Source organism: Notolepis coatsorum (assembly GCF_963971535.1).
Source record: "Notolepis coatsorum genome assembly, chromosome: 9".
Taxonomy (NCBI): Eukaryota; Metazoa; Chordata; class Actinopteri; order Aulopiformes; family Paralepididae; genus Notolepis; species Notolepis coatsorum.
This window is the reverse complement of record NC_140173.1, coordinates 140,161,926-140,183,574: the sequence shown is the minus strand read 5'-3', so window position 1 is coordinate 140,183,574 and position 21,649 is coordinate 140,161,926. Positions and strand designations below refer to the sequence as shown.

The 21,649-nt window shown below is 42.5% G+C and overlaps 1 protein-coding gene across 1 annotated transcript in view; it reads right to left on the bottom strand.

Annotated features, from left to right (window-relative positions):
• Positions 1 to 8,057: 8,057 nt before the first annotated feature.
• The window catches only part of lmbrd1 (LMBR1 domain containing 1), a 199,962-nt gene continuing 186,370 nt past the window's right edge, over positions 8,058 to 21,649 (bottom strand). Inside the window, exons 15-16 of the mRNA XM_084321152.1 lie at positions 15,945 to 16,036; positions 8,058 to 10,913 (exon numbers count right to left, since the gene is read on the bottom strand). Coding sequence (XP_084177278.1) covers positions 10,803 to 10,913; positions 15,945 to 16,036 — 203 coding nt within the window. The 3' untranslated portion in view covers positions 8,058 to 10,802. The remainder of the gene's footprint in view (positions 10,914 to 15,944; positions 16,037 to 21,649) is intronic.

Here is a 21,649-nt window from a genome sequence, read left to right as displayed (position 1 = left end):
TCTTTTAAAGTAAGTAGGCCTGAAAACATTCCTATTTCAAAAGGCCTTTGATTGATACAGTAGCAATTTCTTGTGATTTAATTTTATTTTAGTTGTTTTTACTTAAAATTTTTTTTCTTCTTTTAACTATGTTTTAAATTTTTTATTTGTTTTTAAACTATATTTTAACCCTGTAGCACGTTGGGATCCTAGTGAACGAAAAGTGCAATACAAATACAATTTATTATTATTATTATGGCGTCCTCCTGTTGGGGCGATATGCAAATTGCAGGGGGTCCAGGGTGTTGGGGAGGGAGAAACAGCCCTTCACTAGCTTCTCAAAGCACTTCATGGCTATGGAGGTGAGAGCTACAGGGCGATAGTCAATGAGGCAAGCGGGCGTACTTCTCGCTATTACCAGACTGTATCTGTCTTTGATCAGCTTACCTTACTGAACGACATTCACACCGTCTGTGATGGTACAGGTAGGTGTGTACTGTGTACGGTATGTGTTTTAGCTGATATCATCTTACCTTACTAAACGACATTCACACCGTCTGTGATGGTAGGTGTATATGGTGTGTGTCTGATCACATGACTAAATTACCTTATTAGTAGCAACTTTCAAGTTAACTAACTTTAGTTAACTTTCAAGAATAACTGTGGTCCCTGGTGGAATAGCTGTGGTCTCTGGTGGAATAACTGTGGTGGATTTTTTTGTCAAAACAGTTGCGCAATAGTCACTTTTGGTGAGTTGTTTCTATACAATTCACTTATATGACATTTAGGTATGACACAGGACTACACAAGCATTTTTAGTATAGAAATGTGTCAACAGACTAAAGCAGGGAACCACAATATTTTGCATAAAATGTATGCAGAATGTAATATCATAACTGTCTATTACTTTTCTTGCAATTGAGCCAATTTTCCTTAGGTACGGTTTTGAGGTGTGTGTTCAACAGAATGTAGTATCAAAAACACGTTCACAAAAAGTAAGGGTTACTGAATGCTGAACTGCACTGTTATAATCACTAAGCCATTGTAAGACCTTACCTGTGTCCCTGTATCACTTGTCTCTGCTGCCCTTTGACAAAAAACGTCTGTATGTCCATTTTCCTTTTTTTGTGGCATATTTGAGTTAGTAGTAAAAGTCACCTAGTAAAAGTGAGATAATTGACAATATCAAAACATGCTAGGGCTGTACCGAATAGTTCGAGGCTTCGTTCATCATGTTGACATTCGAATTCTAAATCAACATAAAAAGAATTGTAATAAAAAAAATAAAATAAAAATTATTTTATTTTTAATTTGCCAAGGTATGGCGAGTGCCATACCTTGCCATAACAAAATGACGCCCCTGACTGTGGTCTCTGGTGGAATAGCTGTGATCTCTGGTGGAATAGATGTGGTGCCTGGTGGAATAGATGTGGTGCCTGGTGGAATAGATGTGGTGCCTGGTGTAAAGTTGTGGAATTCTCTCCATAGCGAGCTTAAGGGATGTAATAGTGCTTATCAATTAAAAAAAAGAAAATTCAAAAAAAAAATTTAGTCAGTATGAAAATCAAATGTGATCTGAATAGTGAGATAGTTAAATTTTTTTCTCTTTTATTCTGTATTATTATTATTATTATTATTATTATTATTATTATTATTATTATTATTATTATTATTATTATTATTATTATTATTATTATTATTATTATTATTATTATTATTATTATTATTATTATTAGTATTAAATTTTTTCTTGTCTAACTGTGGATTGTGTGTTTCTTGTATAATGGTATAAATTATTATTTTGTGTAAATTAGGTTGTACGCCGACCATTAAGTAAATACTTGTTTAGTTTAGGAATAAGGGGCAGGTAACTATAAAATTTATTCTTCTTCCTGCTCCTTTTGTCCATGGAATGATATTTATGATTGTGTAATGAAGAAACTCTGATTGTATTGATTCCATGTGGCAAATAAAACTCTGAATCTGAATCTGGTGGAATAGCTTCCCTCACATGGTGAAAATGCTGTAGTGTACTGGTGTTACTGGCAGGTACAGATATGTGAGAATGGCACCACCAACAATCCTATGTTTACTACGTTCTATGTCAGACACTCCACGTTCTACATTCAACCAGCCAGGGCTTTCAAAATGTGAGTGTACAAGGCGAGTTCTCATGGAAATAATTCAGAATAATCACTGAACAATTTATCATTTGTTTATCAAAATAGGTTACATTGTGACATTTTAAGCAAATGATTACTTGCGTATACAGAACGATGGTCTGTTGATGTATGGTAGGAATAAAAATGAATAACATATTGTATTATTAAGAATAACTATATATCAGAACCATACGTTGTGTAAAATCTATCCACTGGTGGGTTTAATGCTGCCCCACAGGAAGGATTCTGTTTGTTATGTGATCAGAGAGAAAATTAAACTGAAAGCAATTTTATATGTTTTACTGTCCCTTATAGGATGAAATGAGAAGTGCACTCTTTAGTAAAATGTCTTCCATCTCTGCTCATCTCCTTTACTGCACAATATCATGAGAGACTTGGACTGTGTTTCAGGAAAGGTACTTTCTTTGTGTAAAATAGTATTTCTAAAGAATGGAGAAGAGACACGACACTTTGTGTTTATGATCTAGTATTTATGTATTCATTTTTTGTTGTACACAGTTTCAATTATATATGTGCAGCAGTGTCTTATAATAACTCCATTTAGGCAGGGCACTTTGATTCTTAAATTTAAATGTTATGCACTCAATCAATCAACTACTAATTTATTTAGTGATGCCATTGTACCACAAGCAGCAAGCATAATCAGTATGGGTCTGAATCAGAGCTCCTGCTATTACTATTACCATTGTTGAAAATATGAGTGTTAAGACCTTTGTTCTTTGAGTAGCCTTAGTTATTTATACCTTTTGATTAAGCAAGGCCAATACGAAACTATTTGATTCTATTCAGGATCAGTTTTGACTCATTTTAATTCCTGCAACTCTCTCCATCTGGTGAATCAAATCAAATTTATTTATAGGGCCCGACAACACACGTTAATGTCCCCATGGGCCGTACAGGTCTTCTTTAAACAAGTCAAGAAGACAACATAACAATAAGTCAAGAACAGAACAAGAACACCATAGGGTCCAAACATTTTTTAGATGAATGCAAATAAATGAAAGAATGCAAGCACTCCCAGACATACCCCACGCGAAGGTAAGGAAAAACTCACTAAAACCTAACAATAGGGAAAAAAAGCTCCACAGGCAATGTGGAGGAGAGAAACCTTAGAAGGGCCGAATGACTGACCAAGGTTTACTCTCTATCTGAATTACTGACCAAGGTTTACTCTCTCTATCTGAATGACTGACCAAGGTTTACTCTCTCTATCTGAATGACTGACCAAGGTTTACTCTCTATCTGAATGACTGACCAAGGTTTACTCTCTCTATCTGAATAACTGACCAAGGTTTACTCTCTATCTGAATGACTGACCAAGGTTTACTCTCCATCTGAATGACTGACCAAGGTTTACTCTCTCTATCTGAATGACTGACCAAGGTTTACTCTCTATCTGAATTACTGACCAAGGTTTACTCTCTATCTGAATGACTGACCAAGGTTTACTCTCTATCTGGTGAATGACTGACCAAGGTTTACTCTCTCTATCTGAATGACTGACCAAGGTTTACTCTCTCTATCTGGTGAATTACTGACCAAGGTTTACTCTCTCTATCTGAATGACCAGGTTTACTCTCTTTATCTGAATGACTGACAAAGTTTACTCTCTCTATCTGAATTACTGACAGTTTACTCTCTCTATCTGAATTACTGACAAGGTTTACTCTCTATCTGAATTACTGACAAAGTTTACTCTCTATATCTAGTGAATGACTGACCAAGGTTTACTCTCTATCTGCTGAATGACTGACCAAGGTTTACTCTTATTCTCACCTGTGTTCTATCACTGTTCCTTTAGCTCTACATTCCTCTGTCAATTATTAAATGTTTATCTTTGCTGATCATGCCCCAGTATCAGCCATCAACAACAAAATATAACAATTCTCAAAACACAATTCTAACATTAGTTACAAACTCTGCAAAACGTTGCATGGGAAATTGTAAACATACTGTAGGCTCTTCTCGTCTGCGTGTCGTAAAGCGTTTCATCTGCTTTTACGGTAAATCTGACCTGGTCACCGGCATTTAGAATCACTATATAGAAACAGCCATCTTGACCGATTATCTCGTTGGTCGTTATAGGTCATACAGAGGCATCAGTATTACATTGAGACTGTTACATAATCAGTTCTTAACTCCTAGTAGCTGCTTTAAGAACTCACTTTACAGTACATGGGGAGCAGCAGCCACTAATAGTCATAACTACAGCAGTGCCTCCCAAAGCGGAGTCTGTGGAACTCCCATGGGGTGTTTCTTTGAAGGGGTTTCACACGGGTCCCCTGCCTTATGTTTATTTCATTCACTATAATTCACCACGGCAGACTAATGTATGAATGATTATTCTGTCTGGAGCCTAATGCATCGGTTCTCAACCTGGAGGTCGCCAGGTGACTCTCGGGTTCCGTGAAAAGATCTAAATTATCACCTTTATAATCTATAGATTATCTATCTATAGTAGATGCTTTTTTTCTTGTGAAATAATGAATATTTGAAGTCTATGGAACCTCCTGCAATCGTTAAAATCAAGTTAAATAGCCTGCAAATGGTAAATCAAAACCATTATTTTGAGTCAAAGTTCACCATTCTGTCTGTGCTTCACAGCAGCATGTTGGGGGTCATGAACAGGCATCCATTCTTGTTTGTATGGGCCACAAACCAAAAACCTGCATGGTCAAAAACCACAAACTGGCCCTAATGCATACTGTACCTATTTGGAGGTTACCGTTACCTCTACTGTCCATCATTATTTCACTGCCGGGACATGACTGGGACTGACGCTGCCCAGTCGCCCCCCTCGCTATGTTCCTTCATGTGTCATTTCTTCAGCTACAATAATAATCTTAGTGGAAGTAGCAACAATCAAATAATCTGGGTAAAAACATTTCTTTACCCACCTGGTTCAGGTCACTCTGTTGGTCATTTTGAGCCACTCTTGATCCATACTGTATATTATGGGCATAAACCTGCATTGTGGCATTCCCCATTTTGCACCAATTGTGGCACCAGGACGATTCCTCCTTACAACTGGGCATGAGCCAGCCCCGGTCCCGCCGCAGCAGCAAATTCATTGCAAAGACAGACAATATAGGTGGATCTATGGCACTACTCTATTTTCTTTAGCAAAACAGAGAACACTTCCTGTGGCTGATTCAGTTGGAAACACTCAAATAAGCTCAGTTTGCCAGCTCATATCTTGAAGTCTACACTCCCAATGGCTTTGCATTGCAGCGAGAGGGGAGTCGTGCCAAATTAGCATCCCAGATACGTAGGCAGCTCATAAGATAAGATATTCCTTTATTGATCCCCTTGGGGAAATCCAGGCGCCATCGCAGTATGGGGGAGCGGCGAGGGGAGGTACAGGTATGGGCAGGGTAATGGATGAATATTAATATAAAATATGAGTAAAAGTAAATAGACAAAAAAGTGCAGCTTTCTTTTCTGTATACCCTGTCAGTCAGAATACACACTGCAGGGTTTACTGGTTAAGAGTGAGACATTTCAGGACTCCCTGGAAGAAGAGATCTTGTATCTCAATGGGACATTCCTGGATAAATAAAGGATAAAAAAAATTCAGTTCCCCCGCCGATAGTTCTCCAGTTGCTGGCAGCAGTCCATGCCCTCGGTTGTGGAGCCTGATGGCCACTGGCACAAAGGACTGGCATCTGACCTGACCCAGCGGTCCTACAGATCTCTGCTCTGAAACAGAATCAAACTGCCTGCTTATCATCATAGCACCTTCCCGGAGGTAAGTAAAATACATTATTTCAATGTTGAAAAGTATTCCCCTTAGAATGATTAATGAGTTTGGAGCCCATTGTAGTCATACCAACAATGAGACGATGTTGGAGTTTAAAAGATATCACACAAGGGCGGTCAAGTGGCGTAGCAGAGATTGCGCTCGTCACCAACGCAGGAGATGCTAGGTTCGAGCCCAGCTCTCGGCGTTGCCACCAGCTTGGCTGGCCGTTCACACGAATACAATTGGCAGTATTAGGGGGTGGGGAAGCTGGCGGGTGGGAATCTGGCGTTGTGGACAGCGACGCCTACAGGTCAGGTCTCGGCGCTTGCTAAGCGGGGCAGGACTTGGTGGAGATAGCGTGCCCTCCCACGCGTTACACTTCACCAATGAGAGTCCTCGCTGCCAAGTGAAAAGACGTCACTGGCTGTCGGCGCACGTCTCGGAGGAAGCGTGCAATCGACTCGGGACGCCCTTGTACCGACTCGTAGGAGAACATGCATACAGCAGCCAGGTAGGGGAGGGGGGGGGGGAATTGGCACAACGACTAATTGGGACGGGGAGAAAATCAGAGAAATAAAAAAATAAAAAATAAATAAAATAAAAGATATCACACAGCACAAGCCAGTGTCCATAGAGTGCAGTAAGATAACAAAGCTGTCTCTTTTCATTAGCATCACACGGTGCATGTTCGTACAAACCATCAAATTAATAGTTAATAGTCAGGAGTGTAATGGGAAAAATACTGGCAGAATCAAACTACAATCTACTGCATGGACGGAACCAATTGTATATGGGAAATCGTCGTTTTCACAAAGTCAAAACAGGAGTGTAATAGAATAAACCAGAAGGATGCGTGGCTCCTCTAAGACTCCAGCATTAATGTTAGAGCCTAGAAACGTGCTTTTATTAGTGCAGCTTAAGAGGAAATTACCTGCCTGCTTCCTAGATAAAGAGGCATAGCTGTGAATTTGTATATAAAGGAAAAGGCAGGGATAAACACAGGGTTCATCAAATCTGAAATTATTTAGAATACATAGCAGGTTTAGTCAAATGACATTGCGCAGTCTTTGTTAGATGTACCTTACAGTAGATCGGTAGTAGCACCACAGCTCACCACATTCACGGTGAGTCACTCTAAGGGCTTACTACACACTACAGAATTATTTGAACCAATATTAGGGAAAAGCGTAAGACTTTGAATGTCAGTTTGTTACGTTTTACTCAACAGGCAAAAAAATTACATTACATACTATTTTCAATGTGATGTTCAAGAATAGTCATAAGGATCAGCGAATTGTGATTTGGGAAACTGGTACTGGATGACTGTTACTGGATGACTGGTACTGGGTGACTGTTGCTGGATGACTGGTACTGGGTGACTGTTACTGGATGACTGGTACTGGATGACTGGTACTGGGTGACTGTTGCTGGATGACTGGTACTGGGTGACTGTTGCTGGATGACTGGTACTGGGTGACTGTTGCTGGATGACTGGTACTGGGTGACTGTTACTGGATGACTGGTACTGGGTGACTGTTGCTGGATGACTGGTACTGGGTGACTGTTACTGGATGACTGGTACTGGGTGACTGGTACTGGGTGACTGGTACTGGATGACTGGTACTGGATGACTGTTACTGGATGACTGGTGGATGACTGTTGCTGGATGACTGGTACTCTGTGACTGGTACTGGATGACTGGTACTGGATGACTGGTACTGGGTGACTGTTGCTGGATGACTGGTACTGGGTGACTGTTACTGGATGACTGGTACTGGATGACTGGTACTGGGTGACTGGTACTGGGTGACTGGTACTGGATGACTGTTACTGGATGACTGTTGCTGGATGACTGGTACTGGATGACTGCTTAAGACACTTAACCCCTAATTGCTCCCGATGTGCCGGTGGGCACCTTGCATGGTTGCCTCCGCCGTCGGTGTGTAAATGTGTGAGTGAATGGGTCAAATGTGAGGAACAAATTGTAAAGCGATTTGGATAAAAGCACTATAGAAATGCAGCCATTTACCATTTACTGCTTAATTGGTTGATGACATCTTGTAGTGCGCGCCCACCATGACAGTATTGTACAAAACATTTCGCAAGGCACAAATATTTGATTTCCAACACAAAAACACAAAACAATGACATAATTTGTATTTTGATAAATAATTTATTTTTTCAAATCCACATTCAATTACCTTCTCCGTTAATCTTGGCCATGCATTTGGACTGCTGCATACACTCAAGATCTTCAGAGAAACAAAACCTTTAGTGTTATTGGGTTGGTCTAACAAGGATATGTACAAAAACAAAAATTAACCAGCCTTCAATAACAAAGCAACGTACATTCACCTCTTTCTTTACAGACTTCTCTCATGCTCTTCAGTCAAAACTGCCAAAAGCTAATAAACCCATATTTGGTGATAAATCGAGGATGAGAGAGAGACCTTAACAAACAATTGACAATTATTGCAAATTGGTCCTGTTCACAGCTGGAACAGCGTGCAAATAATAATAATAATAACTTAATTTTATTTTTTTTGCCTAACAGTAATGCAAGCTTAGAAGTTGGCCTGAGACTAGCAGCCTAATAACAAACAACAAAACGTCAGTAAATCCAATAGCACTACAATCCCAGACAAAAAGATGATCAATAATTAACTTGTGTTAATTCTACTGCATTAAACGTGTGTATATTTTATTTCGTAGGCAATAATCAACAACAAAAAAAATAGCACAAGAAAGTTTTACATGTTGTAATTTCTATTGATGTTATATTAAAGAGTCTTCTGATAGACTGTATACAGTATGCATCCATGCCAAAATATATGGTACCACCATGGAAGTGAGCATTAAAAAGGGGCTAGAATGTGTTTTAAAAATCTCTTGAGTTACGTAACACACAAAATGACTCATTAATAACAGCAACTGAGCTACCATGTAGATGGATGGCAAAGTTTCTCCCATGCCCTAGTTGTGGAAAACGTCCAACATCAACGATCATAGATCATCTCTGTTTTGGGTTAGGGTGGGGTGTGAGGTCTCCGGTGAGGGTAAGGATTACATTAACTCATTCTGCGCCATCGCTTAAGTGCGCGAGAGGGCGCTAGAACGCCACCACTTTAATCAATGGGGGGACTGCGAGATTTGCGAGTGCTTAAAATATATCTTAAATTATAGCTATGGGTCTAATACACCCGTCGATTATCAGTGAGTTGCTTCCAGTCAACATGTACGAAACGGATTGTTTTTTCATTGGTACATTTCCATTTTATACCGTTTTGAATATGAGTATAGTTTTGGTGATTCTTAGTAATTCCAGGAAAAGACGCAATAATAGCCATTTAGTGGAATACACTAAGCATGTTGTCATTTTTCGCCTGATTATCGAATCTTCCTGAAATCAACGCTAGATCATCATTATTATCCTTCCTTGTGCAAGAATGAAAAGAGCCCTGGACCGTGGCGGCGGATTTGCCTGGTGTGAGAGAATAAACGCCCCAGAAATGTACTTCTTGACTTCTACACCTTTTGAATCAGGATGGACTCTGGTTTAGCAGACAGAGCAGAGTCCACTCTTTATTGGTAGTATTTAATTTTCAAAGCAAATCCATCGCTACTTGTTAAATGTGCCATTGATGCTTGATAACACAATAAGCACAGAGTACAGAGTGAGTACAGAGTGAAAAGCTCTCAATTTGTACAAACGCATCTGTTTTGAACTTGGGAATGGAGGAGGAGTCAATATGAGAAATCCCAGGAGTCACACACCCAATTACTTGAGGCCAATTAAGACACAGCTACCAATCAGAATGGAGGGCGGGACACGTCGACCCAGAACGAGGCTGGGATGCACAAGACACTGCAGGACCAGCTTCAAAGCTAAATCACCAACACAAATTAATGAATCCTTTAGACGAAGAAACACACAAGTCTGTTTACCTTTTTTTTAAATGCTTAATCATGTTATCAAAACCCATTGTCATGTGTACTTTTAGGTCAGGTATTACATTGTGCATTAGAAATGCCCTGGAATGCCTACTCAACTGTAAGTAGGTTCAAAAGATCTTCAAAACGGGAACTTCAAGCGGTTATTCCTCTGACAGGGTTCGGTTTATGAACTGAACAACACAGAACGTCTGCATCCATTATAAAACAGCACTTTCTAGTAGGGCTGGGCGATATGGCCAAAAATGATATCGCAATAACGATATCGATAACAATATCATATCACTCGATATTATCGATATTGTTATAAGTATTTTTTTTTTAACAACATATGTATGTTTATTTTGCAGCAATTCTTTGTCGTTGCCGCCATCTTTAGTGTTACATCCCCTCACACTCCAGTTCTCAGGCTGCAGCTGGTTTAAAAGCGAAAGTAAACCGGCTTCTCTGCTGGCTGTGGCTCCAGGGGAGTTGAACAGTTCTGGCTCTGCTAGTTTCTTTTCTGGTGGACAAACCACCGCACATGTGCACCGTGACTCGTGACTCGAGACTAGCTCTGCTAGCACACATAGCCTATACTGTGTACAGACGGTTTCAAACTGTATTTCAAATTAGAAAGCAAACAAAATAAATGGACAAGAGAAAAATAAATCTCAATTTGGTCAGTATTGTCATTTGCAAAGCCATTACTTTAAGTTGCAGGCAAGAGAGACAATTCTGTCCACTGTCTCTGGTTTTAAAACTGCCCTGTTGCAGGTCAAAAAAAAAAAAAAAAATCTATATATTTTTTTTCTCCCGATATCGATTATTAAAATATATCGCGATAATTATTGTTATCGTTATATCGCCCAGCCCTACTTTCTAGCTCCTTTAAGATATAAGCTTGGAACATCCACTTCCTCAGCCCCCGGGGGGGGGGGGGTGGTGGCGACGGGGGGCGCTGCCCGTCAGTGCACATACTCATCATCGCTCATGTCTGAGTCGTCGGCCTCCACCTCTCCTTCGATCACCGACTTCTTCCCCCGGCAGCAGGACACCACCAGGCCGATGAGGAACACCTGTGTTACACGCGGCACGCAAATCACACAATTGATCATTTGATGATCCATAGCATGGATCGATAAAAAAAAAGCAGACAGAGGCTATCATCACGTCACGCGGTTCTCGCCCCCCCCCCGGTCAGTCGTAATCACAGACCTCTCTTTTCCCCCCAGTTGTTCCATTCTGAAAATAATTCCTATTTCTGTTCGTACCCTCTGCCATAAATAAAACGGTTCATATAAAGTTAGGGATGTTCGATGTTGGCTTTTTTACCGATACCGATATACCGATATTGTCCAACTCTTAATTTCCGATACTGATATCAACCGATACCGATATATGCAGGGTGGTATTGTGGTTAATGATCTTCTCGTCCCTAACCAAACCCCATTGCTATTGATGGCCTCTGCCAACACTTCACACCAGAGGCGAGAACATATTAGACCATGTATACTCGCAATTTAAGAATGGGTACAAGTCACAGGCTCTTAGTCCATTCGGTAAAAGCGATCACGCCGCAATTTTTCTTTTGCCTAAGTACAAACAGTGTCTCAAGCGAACGCCGGTGGTCTCGCGAGAGGTTAAGCGTTGGACCGTGACGTCAGTAGAGTCACTCCAAGCAGTGCTGGGAAGCACAGAATGGAGTGTACTCCGTGATAACACAGCCAATATTAACGAATACACCGAAACGGTGATTGACTATGTCTGTACTCAGGTAGAAGTAATAATCCCCACCACCAAAATTAATATCTACCCAAATCAAAAGCCCTGGGTAGACAAATCCGTCCGTGAGGCTCTGAAAGTGCGCACATCAGCATACAACACCGGGCTGGTGACAGGCAACATGGAAGAACACAAGATGGCAAGATACAACGTCAGGAGAGCAGTAATAGAGGCAAAGCGGCGTTACAGGGATAAAGTTGAACTTCAGTTTGAACAGGCTGACTCTAGAGGCATGTGGCAGGGCCTCAGAACAATGACAGACTACAAAGGAACCCCCCTCAAACTGAACAGTGACATCTCCTTAGCAAATGATCTCAACTCCTTCTATGCGAGGTTTGAGGCTGTGAATAACAACACCAGCCTACAAACCACGGCAATGGGGGGGGGGGGGTCTGCTGATGGAGACTCAGTGTTCAGGGTAACAGAGCATGAGGTGAGACGGATCTTTAAAAAAGTGGATATCAGGAAGGCAGCAGGACCGGACGGCATCCCCGGCCGCGTCCTAAAAGTCTGTGCCGACCAACTGGCCCCGGTTTTCACTGACATCTTCAACCTGTCCTTGGAACAGGCCGTCATCCCCACCTGTCTGAAGAAGTCCACCATCATCCCTGTACCCAAAAAATCTACGCCCGCTTGCCTCAACGACTACCGCCCTGTAGCCCTCACCTCCATAGCCATGAAGTGCTTTGAGAAGCTAGTGAAGGGCTACATCTGTTCCTCCCTCCCCATCAACCTGGACCCTCTGCAATTTGCATATCGCCCCAACAGGTCCACGGAGGACGCCATAGCCCATGTGCTGCACACAGCAGCATCACATCTGGACAAGAGGAAGGGGAACTATGTGAGAATGCTGTTCATCGACTACAGCTCAGCATTCAATACCATAGTCCCCTCCAAACTCATAGCCAAGCTCAGGGACCTGGGCTTGAACTATGACCTGTGCCAGTGGGTCCTGGACTTCCTGACGGGCAGACCCCAGGTGGTAAGAGCCGGCAACTGCACCTCCTCATCCATCACGCTCAACATAGGGGCCCCCCAGGGCTGTGTTCTGAGCCCCCTCCTCTACTCCCTGTACACACATGACTGCGTAGCACAGCGGAACAACAACACCATCATCAAATTTGCTGATGACACAGTAGTGGTGGGCCTGATCTCTGCCAACGACGAAAGGGCCTACCTGGAAGAGGTAGAGAACCTGTCACAGTGGTGTCAGGAGAACTGCCTCTCCCTGAACGTCAGCAAAACAAAAGAGATGATTGTGGACTTCAGGAGGTCGGGGGTCAAGGACTACAGCCCCCTCAGCATCGACGGGGCACCAGTTGAGAGAGTGAACAGTTTCAAGTACCTCGGAGCCCACATATCCGAGGACTTGTCATGGACCACACACATTGACAGTGTTGTGAAGAAGGCACGACAACGCCTCTACTTCCTCAGGCGCCTAAGGAAGTTCCAAGTCAGCCAGAAGATCCTTAGGAACTTCTACTCATGTACAATAGAGAGCATCCTGACCGGCAACATCACCTCCTGGTTTGGGAATAGCACTGCACAAGACCGTAGCAGACTACAAAGAGTGACACGTTCAGCCGAACGCACAATTAGAGGGGGGCTTCCCACCCTCCAGAACATTTACAACAAGCGGTGCAAGGGGAAGGCTAAGAGAATTATTAAGGACTCGAGCCACCCGAACAACTGCCTCTTTGAACTGCTGCCGTCAGGCAAGCGATACCGGAGTCTTATGGCGAGCACAGAAAGACTCAGAAGGAGCTTCTATCCCCAGGCCATCAGGCTGCTAAACGAACAATAATCGCTAAACGAACAATAATCACTATGCAACAACCATCAAATGCACACAGCACACACACCCACACGCACACACACACTCACTCAAACAAACAACACACTGCAGCACCCACTCTCCACACTTAGATCACACAAACACACTTACACTTTATATTTATTGATAAAGGATTTGCACTACAACTCGTACACCTACTGTGAATTGTACCTAAACTGCACCTCGTCCATTTATGCCTTGCACTATATAGTATTGTATATTAGTACACTGCACAGTATTGTATATTGTATGGTAACTACGTCTACGAACATTGTACATATGTCTAAACTGAACACTGTGACCTCTTTTTTTTCTTCTAATTTTTACTATGTTTTTATTTCATACTTATCTTGTCATGCACAGTCTCTGGAGCGCAACAGTAAGAAGCATTTTGTACAAAAGTATTCTGTACTTCTGTATGACAACTATTAAAGAAACTTGAAACAAGCCCAGTCTGTTTCAATAGTATCTAGCTGCAGAATGACAGCACCCACACTCTGAGGACCCACACTCTGAGGACCCACACGTTAAGGACCCTCGCTTCCATTGGCTGATTTGGGTCACGTGACCGTCCCACCCAATGGCTGAATTTGGGCCTGTGACGGTCACGTATACCCATTCTGCAATCTGTTAATAAAGTTTTCAATCGATCAATCAATCAATCCTGCAGTGCAATACTCCAATTCAGCCATTGGGTGGGACGGTCACGTGACCCAAATCAGCCAATGCCCGCAGTGCAATACTCCAATTCAGCCATTGGGTGGGACGGTCACGTGACCCAAATCAGCCAATGGAAGCGAGGGTCCTTAACGTGTGGGTCCTCAGAGTGTGGGTCCTGAGAGTGTGGGTGCTGTCTGCCTGCAGCTGGATGCATCTCGTCTGTTTGGGGTTCGATGGTCATCAGTTGAGGCTGATTAGCTGAAGAAAGATCTAGTTCTCGTTGCCACTGGGGAACGTCGTCTATCCCAGCGTTCTCTTTTTGGAACTGGCGAGAATAATACTGAGCGGATATTCAGATGCAAGTACAGTAAGTACATACTGCTGAGCTGATATTCAGATGCAAGTACAGTAAGTACATACTACTGAGCTGAGATTCAGATGCAAGTGCAGTAAGTACATACTGCTGAGCTGATATTCAGATGCAAGTGCAGTAAGTACATACTACTGAGCTGAGATTCAGATGCAAGTGCAGTAAGTACATACTGCTGAGCTGATATTCAGATGCAAGTGCAGTAAGTACATACTGCTGAGCTGATATTCAGATGCAAGTGCAGTAAGTACATACTGCTGAGCTGATATTCAGATGCAAGTGCAGTAAGTACATACTGCTGAGCTGATATTCAGATGCAAGTGCAGTAAGTACATACTGCTGAGCTGAGATTCAGATGCAAGTGCAGTAAGTACATACTGCTGAGCTGATATTCAGATGCAAGTACAGTAAGTAAATAATAAATAAAGTAAATAATATTCCATATTCAGCTGTATGAGTCTATTGGAACAATTCATACAATAATGTATTAAATAATAGTTTATTAAATACTAACCTATTAAATACTAATCTATGAATTAATGTATTGAATAATAGTCTATTTAAATAATCTATGAAATAATAGTCTATTTAAATAATAGCCTAAATGTAATCTATTAAATAATAGACCATTTAAATAATCCACATACGTATAAAGAAAGGGATGGTCTGGGGTTCAATTGTCATCTTTATTTTAGGAACAGAACCTGGTCACCTGACTATGGATCCATCCCATTTAGACACATCCTCTGTGAGGAATGACAAATCGAATTATTATTTGGACTTAATCACCAGCTCTTATTCAAATCCTACAACATTTTTGGAAGGCAGTAAATAAATTCTAATAAACAATACTACTATGTATTTACCTACACATGTCAAATGTAATGATTGCTTACTATCTGAATAATAAGTCAACTTAAGCTCCAACAACCCCTTGAGCTACAAAATACAAACAAACAATTCACAAACTAAATATGACTGTAGAGACCTGTAGGGCTGTCTTAAATACTTCGAAGCTTCGTTCGATGGGCATGGGATTCGAATATGAAAATACAATTTGATTATTACATTTTTTTTTTTAGATTATAAATATATATATATTTTTTTTTTTCAAAATCAACTCTGCCTCTCTTTGTTAACTACAACAAGCAATGCTGTTTGTTATTTAAGATGAGGTCGGACTCGGCACCGACAGATTTGTGTTCATTGTGCTGCTTTTGTAAAGCCTCAAATGACGGCTTACAATATTTCATGAAAGCAAAGTGTTTCGTTTGTCTAAGATTTAAAAAGGTTTAAACTTTACAGCACTGACAAAGTTGAACAAAGTGCTGTACAAGTCCCACAACATTAAACAAATTATAATAATACAAAAATAAAATAATTTTTTATTTTTTTTATAATTCAATCGTTTATTTATTTTTTATTTATTCGAAGGTCAGCCCTAGAAACCTGTGTACTTACCCCAATAAACACCCAGTTACCGAAGTAGTAGATGGTGCTGAAGAACCAGAACTTGTGCAGAAACAGATAAGACCTGGTCACCGTGCACTGGTCTGGGGGGAGAGAGAGAGAGAGAGAGAGAGAGAGAGAGAGAGAGAGAGAGAGAGAGAGAGAGAGAGAGAGAGAGAGAGAGAGAGAGAGAGAGAGAGAGAGAGAGAGAGAGAGAGAGAGGTCAATACATACTGTATAGTGTGAAAGAGAGAGAGCAGAGAAACATGTCAAGATATATATATAGAGAGCGAGCAGAGAAACAAGTCAATATATAGACAGAGAGGTAGATGTGCATGGTGGTGGAGGCGGTGAGAGAGAGTCAATGTATTTAGCAGCAGACTTAGAGCCCAGGCCATGCCGAGGTCGCCATCAGCACATAACAACTGATAAGAACAGCAGGTAAAATGGTCAGAGAGAGTTTGACATCAATGAAACAGACGTTTTTAATGTGTATGAAGGGGTGAACAGCAGTTGCCATGACAGCGCGTCACATGGCCACAAGAAGAGGGGCGGGGCCTGTCATTGCTATGCTGAGATGATAATGATGATGATGAATATTGTGAATGTGAGTTTCCTTCTGGGTGTAAGTTAGATCTAGACACGAAGCTGACGCGAGCGGACGTGGATCAGAGACTTTTCATCCCTCCCTCACCCTCGCCGGTGGAGGGGGGGAGATGACACATCATCATTAGCTTCGGCTAACGGGAGAAGGGTTTTGGCTAACGACAAGGCCTCAGCCACCATTGGACTAAACAGCAGAAGACGATAGAATAATGAATTTAGTGTTCCATCAAAGACTTTTCAAGGACAATATGAGATGGGTAACATCTGAGGCTTTTGCTTATGTAATAAACAACGATTCCAAGAAAGGTACTACACGGCCCAGTGTCGAATTCTTATGCTTACGGATTGCATTAAAGGGGAATGACAAAGATTGTACAGCCAGTATGAGAAGACAGAGAGAAATAAACACAACGCAGAAACTACACAACAACAACGATGGAGAGGTGATACTGGCTGATTGATCCAAATCTAACAAGAGAAACATGTCGAGAGAGAGCAGAGAAACATGTCAAGAGATATAGTGTCATGCACAATAGCTGACCTTATGTTTTAATTTGACAGCAAAAAGTCTAAATGGACGCCAAGTTTCCTTCTTGTTGCAGTGTTTGCTGATACAGTATCAATAACTGGTGGGAAATAGAAATGAGTCCAAGCTGTTCCCTAGCAACACAATTCCAGTGAAACCGTCTTTTCAAAACTAAAGTTATCCATTGTGCCCGCACGGTTCTCTACAATAAAGCATATTTACACTATTCACTTATGTGTGTGTTTTCCCCCACAATGCGAATATGAAATTGTACCGTAAATTGTCTTTTCAGAGTGTATCTGGCAAGGAGCCACTGCCAGTACACCCAGTCCACAGAGACGGTTATGAATTATAACCCCGGTTATATGAATGCTGGCCTATAGGACTGCTCCTGGGGCCTGGAGGTGTCATCTGAGAGGATTTCATTCAATGCACCTAAGAAACTCCACCAGGAAAGATCATTTTACGTAAAAGGAAACTAGGGAACAACAGGGAGCAAAAGCAAGACGTGTTTGCCAACATTCATATATAACTAGGGTTATAAATCATAACCTTCTTTATATCTCATGCTGTATTAATATAACTAGAGTTATAATTCACAACCTCCATTATGTCTCATGCTGGCTTCAGCATCTTACTTCACCTACAGGACAAGTGGGTGAAGCTGGTGTGAAGCCCTGATCAGTGTACCCTTTAAAAGACCAGAATAGAGGAGCTCACGTCCCTGTTAAAAAGTAGGGGTCAGAATCCAAAGCCCAACTTTGAATTGAGCCATGGAAATTCACAGTACGATTTGTACATGACATGACCTGACCTACAGCCCTGCCCTCGCCTCTCGTCTGGAGAGATATTTTCAAATCAACATATCATAGGTTATCATTGCACCTGCGTACACTTGTACTCCATCTGGGCCAGTCTTATTTTTGAATAAGCTATTTTGAAATAGAACATAACATGTCCTACCTCTTGGCAGACTAATTATAAAAGGAGGGACCACTGAAATGAGTACGTGTAATGGAGTGAGAGATGAGAATCTCACTAACAAGTACCGTAGGCACATTTATTGGTAGATTTCCACGCAAGCATTCAAACAGGACAAACCAAATATGATACCTAACCCTATTATAATACTGCTGCGGTACTATGAACAACTTAATTGTAATTCTGTAGGGGATCGCAATGCTTTTTATGTTTCACTAACAAATGCTTTTTATCCCTTTATTGCAGTCTCTTCTCATGTCACTCAGACCACTGTCAATATATATATATTTTTTTTTGTGCAATTATTTTTGAATGTGGTGACAGCAAGGGAAACCATGACTGCAAGCATGTGTCGGTGAGCAGGGGAAGGTCAGAGGGAAGGTCAGGGGAGAGCAAGTAGAGATAGCTCTCTCCAGTATATGAATAAAACAACTTTGCCACAGTCGAAAGAGAAATGAGAAATGTGTCTGTACAATCAAATTTAACAAATCAAATGCTAAAGGTGGCCCTGCCCCCCTGACTGTGTAAAAGTTGGCCCTGCCCCCTTGACTGTGTTAAAGGTGGCCCTGCCCCCTGTGTTAAAGGTGGCCCTGCCCCAGTGGCGTAACTCTGTTGCTAGTGGTGCAGAGGACAGATTAGGGGGCATGGTCAGTGACGTGGCAGGGGGGGGTGCCCCCCCTACCAGGGGAGGAAATTAGGCCACTTTACTGGCCAAATGCTAGTATTTTTTACATTTGGCTGGTAAAAAAATCGGATACCCGCCAGTTGGCTGGTAAGCCAAAAAGTTAGTTTCCTCCCCTGCTGGCGAGTATACAAAAAAATAAAACATTCTGCAATCACTGCACTGGCAAACGGTGCGCGTCTTCTGAGTGTTCGCTTTAGTTGACAGTGCCACGAGAGCACTGCACAAGACCACCCGCGGACATATAATGTTTAATAAACGTTTGCGCAGTACTGGCCAACCCGCGGACATATAATAATAAAAGTCCCGCGGTACTAGGCTAGCCATCAGGAGCACTCGCAAACAGATAACGTTAAACACAGCAGAAGATGGAAAATAGACAGACTGACCAACGGGGAACTGCATCCAACCCTAGTACAACCCTCGAGTATAAGTTACTAAGGACACATTTAAATCACAGGGGTGTAATGTTAGTCTACTGGAACTGTATACAGTGGTTAGCTTCTAGTTAGCGTTTTAGCTATAGCTGCTTGCTAGCTAACGTTAGCCCCGTGTGCTCAAAGCAGCCAGCTAGGTGTATCTGTTATGACTATAATGTTTCCAAAAAAGCACCGGACTACGACGTAAGGTTAGACATTTTATTTCATGCTCAAAAGCCCCTGGCTTGCACATCGCAGTCACGAAAGGGGCTAGCTCAACCAGTGCACTGTGCACAACAGCACACCAACCCAACTGACGTTACCACAACACTTGACGGTACTTCACAGCACTGTCGTAAGACCACCGTGCTGTCTTAAAGGCACAGTGTGCCTACCCAGATGCATACACAACATTGACGCGGCTTGACATACAAAGAAGTAATTATCACAATTAGCGATTTTTTTTGTCTGGTAAAAAATCTGTTTGGCTGGTAAAAAAATCAGATACTCGCCAGTTGGCTGGTAAGCCAAAAAGTTAGTTTCCTCCCCTGCCCCCTACCTAATATTTTTTTTCTAATACCAGGTGTGCAATACGCATTTTCCCAGGCGGTGGCGCCTCTTGTAAGAGGTGGTCATCGTGGAGCCAGGGCTTGTCCAGGACCAGGACTGAGATCGGAATCCGTTGGAGGCGGTGCCGCTGCGGCCGTAGACCCCCCCCTCTCTCTCTCTCTCTCTCTCTCTCTCTCTCTCTCTCTCTCTCTCTCTCTCTCTCTCTCTCTCTCTCTCTCTCTCTCTCTCTCTCTCTCTCTCTCTCTCTCTCTCTCTCTCTCTCTCTCTCTCTCTCTCTCTCTCTCTCTCTCTCTCTCTCTCTCTCTCTCTCCTCTCTCTCTCTCTCTCTTCTCTCTCTCTCTCTCAGTTGAACAATAGTCCATTTTGGTGAGTTGAGAGAGAGAGAGAGAGAGAGAGAGAGAGAGAGAGAGAGAGAGAGAGAGAGAGAGAGAGAGAGAGAGAGAGAGAGAGAGAGAGAGAGATCGCGCTATTTATTATCTACAATGTATAAAACAACAGCCTAGGCTTTTAAATACAACAAGGTCATAGACAGATATTTCACAGACACCAAGCAATGCTGTTGCATTTCATGGCAATCACACAGACCATCGTTCACAGTTTCACACCAAACTTTGAGGGGAGGGGTATTTGAGCACACCTGACGACATGGCTGTTGTTATGCAAAGACTGCTGTGGTCGGTACTTAGCGCGTGCTCGCCGGGTGAATCACCTGGCTACCTGTCTTTGGCATGACAATGGCTCAGGTCTTCAGACCTGAGCTCAGAGATGGAACAAGCAGGCGTGTTCCATGTGGTCCAAGTGCCGCGTCGCGTCACCGTTTATTATCATGTAACATTGTTTTTGGACGGTAAAACGTGGGGGGGACAAAAACTGCAATCTGAAACCATGCAGGGGACATTTTCCGATGTCCCCGCCCTTAGTTACGCCCCTGCCCTGCCCCCCTGTGTTAAAGGTGGCCCTGCCCCCCTGACTGTGTTAAAGGTGGCCCTGCCCCCCTGACTGTGTTAAAGGTGGCCCTGCCCCCCTGACTGTGTTAAAGGTGGCCCTGCCCCCCTGACTGTGTTAAAGGTGGCCCTGCCCCCCTGACTGTGTTAAAGGTGGCCCTGCCCCCCTGACTGTGTTAAAGGTGGCCCTGCCCCCCTGACTGTGTTAAAGGTGGCCCTGCCCCCCTGACTGTGTTAAAGTTGGCCCTGCCCCCCTGTGTTAAAGGTGGCCCTGCCCCCCTGTGTTAAAGGTGGCCCTGCCCCCCTGTGTTAAAGGTGGCCCTGCCCCCCTGACTGTGTTAAAGGTGGCCCTGCCCCCTGTGTTAAAGGTGGCCCTGCCCCCCTGACTGTGTTAAAGGTGGCCCTGCCCCCCTGTGTTAAAGGTGGCCCTGCCCCCCTGACTGTGTTAAAGGTGGCCCTGCCCCCTGTGTTAAAGGTGGCCCTGCCCCGCTGTGTTAAAGGTGTCCCTGCACCCTGTGTTAACACATTCAGTACCAGCTATTAGATGGGACCTGTTGTAGCAATGCCAACGCTTTAAAAGATAGGAGTGCGTCACCTTGTTTGTAGAGCTAAATCTATATTCTATATTATAGCCATGGATACAATACTATGGTCATTTGACAGTGACTTTCTTCCGGTCATGATGCAAAAAAGAGATCATTTTTCCATGCATACATTTGTGCGTTATCCCGTGGTGAATATAAGTATAATTTCAGAGTGGTCTGGGGTCATTCCCGAAAGGCTGAGTAAAAGCCTTATGTCAATTCTATTATAAGCGTTTCTGATTATTTGATTACCAAAAACGGCATTCGTATTGAACACTAAAAGCGCTTATCAGCCCGATCGGTATAAAAGCATTGCACGATCAAGCTCAAATATTCCTTACCTGTGATCTGGAGTATTCCAAAAATGATATTCCAATAGTTTGATTGCCATCTGGTACATCCGAT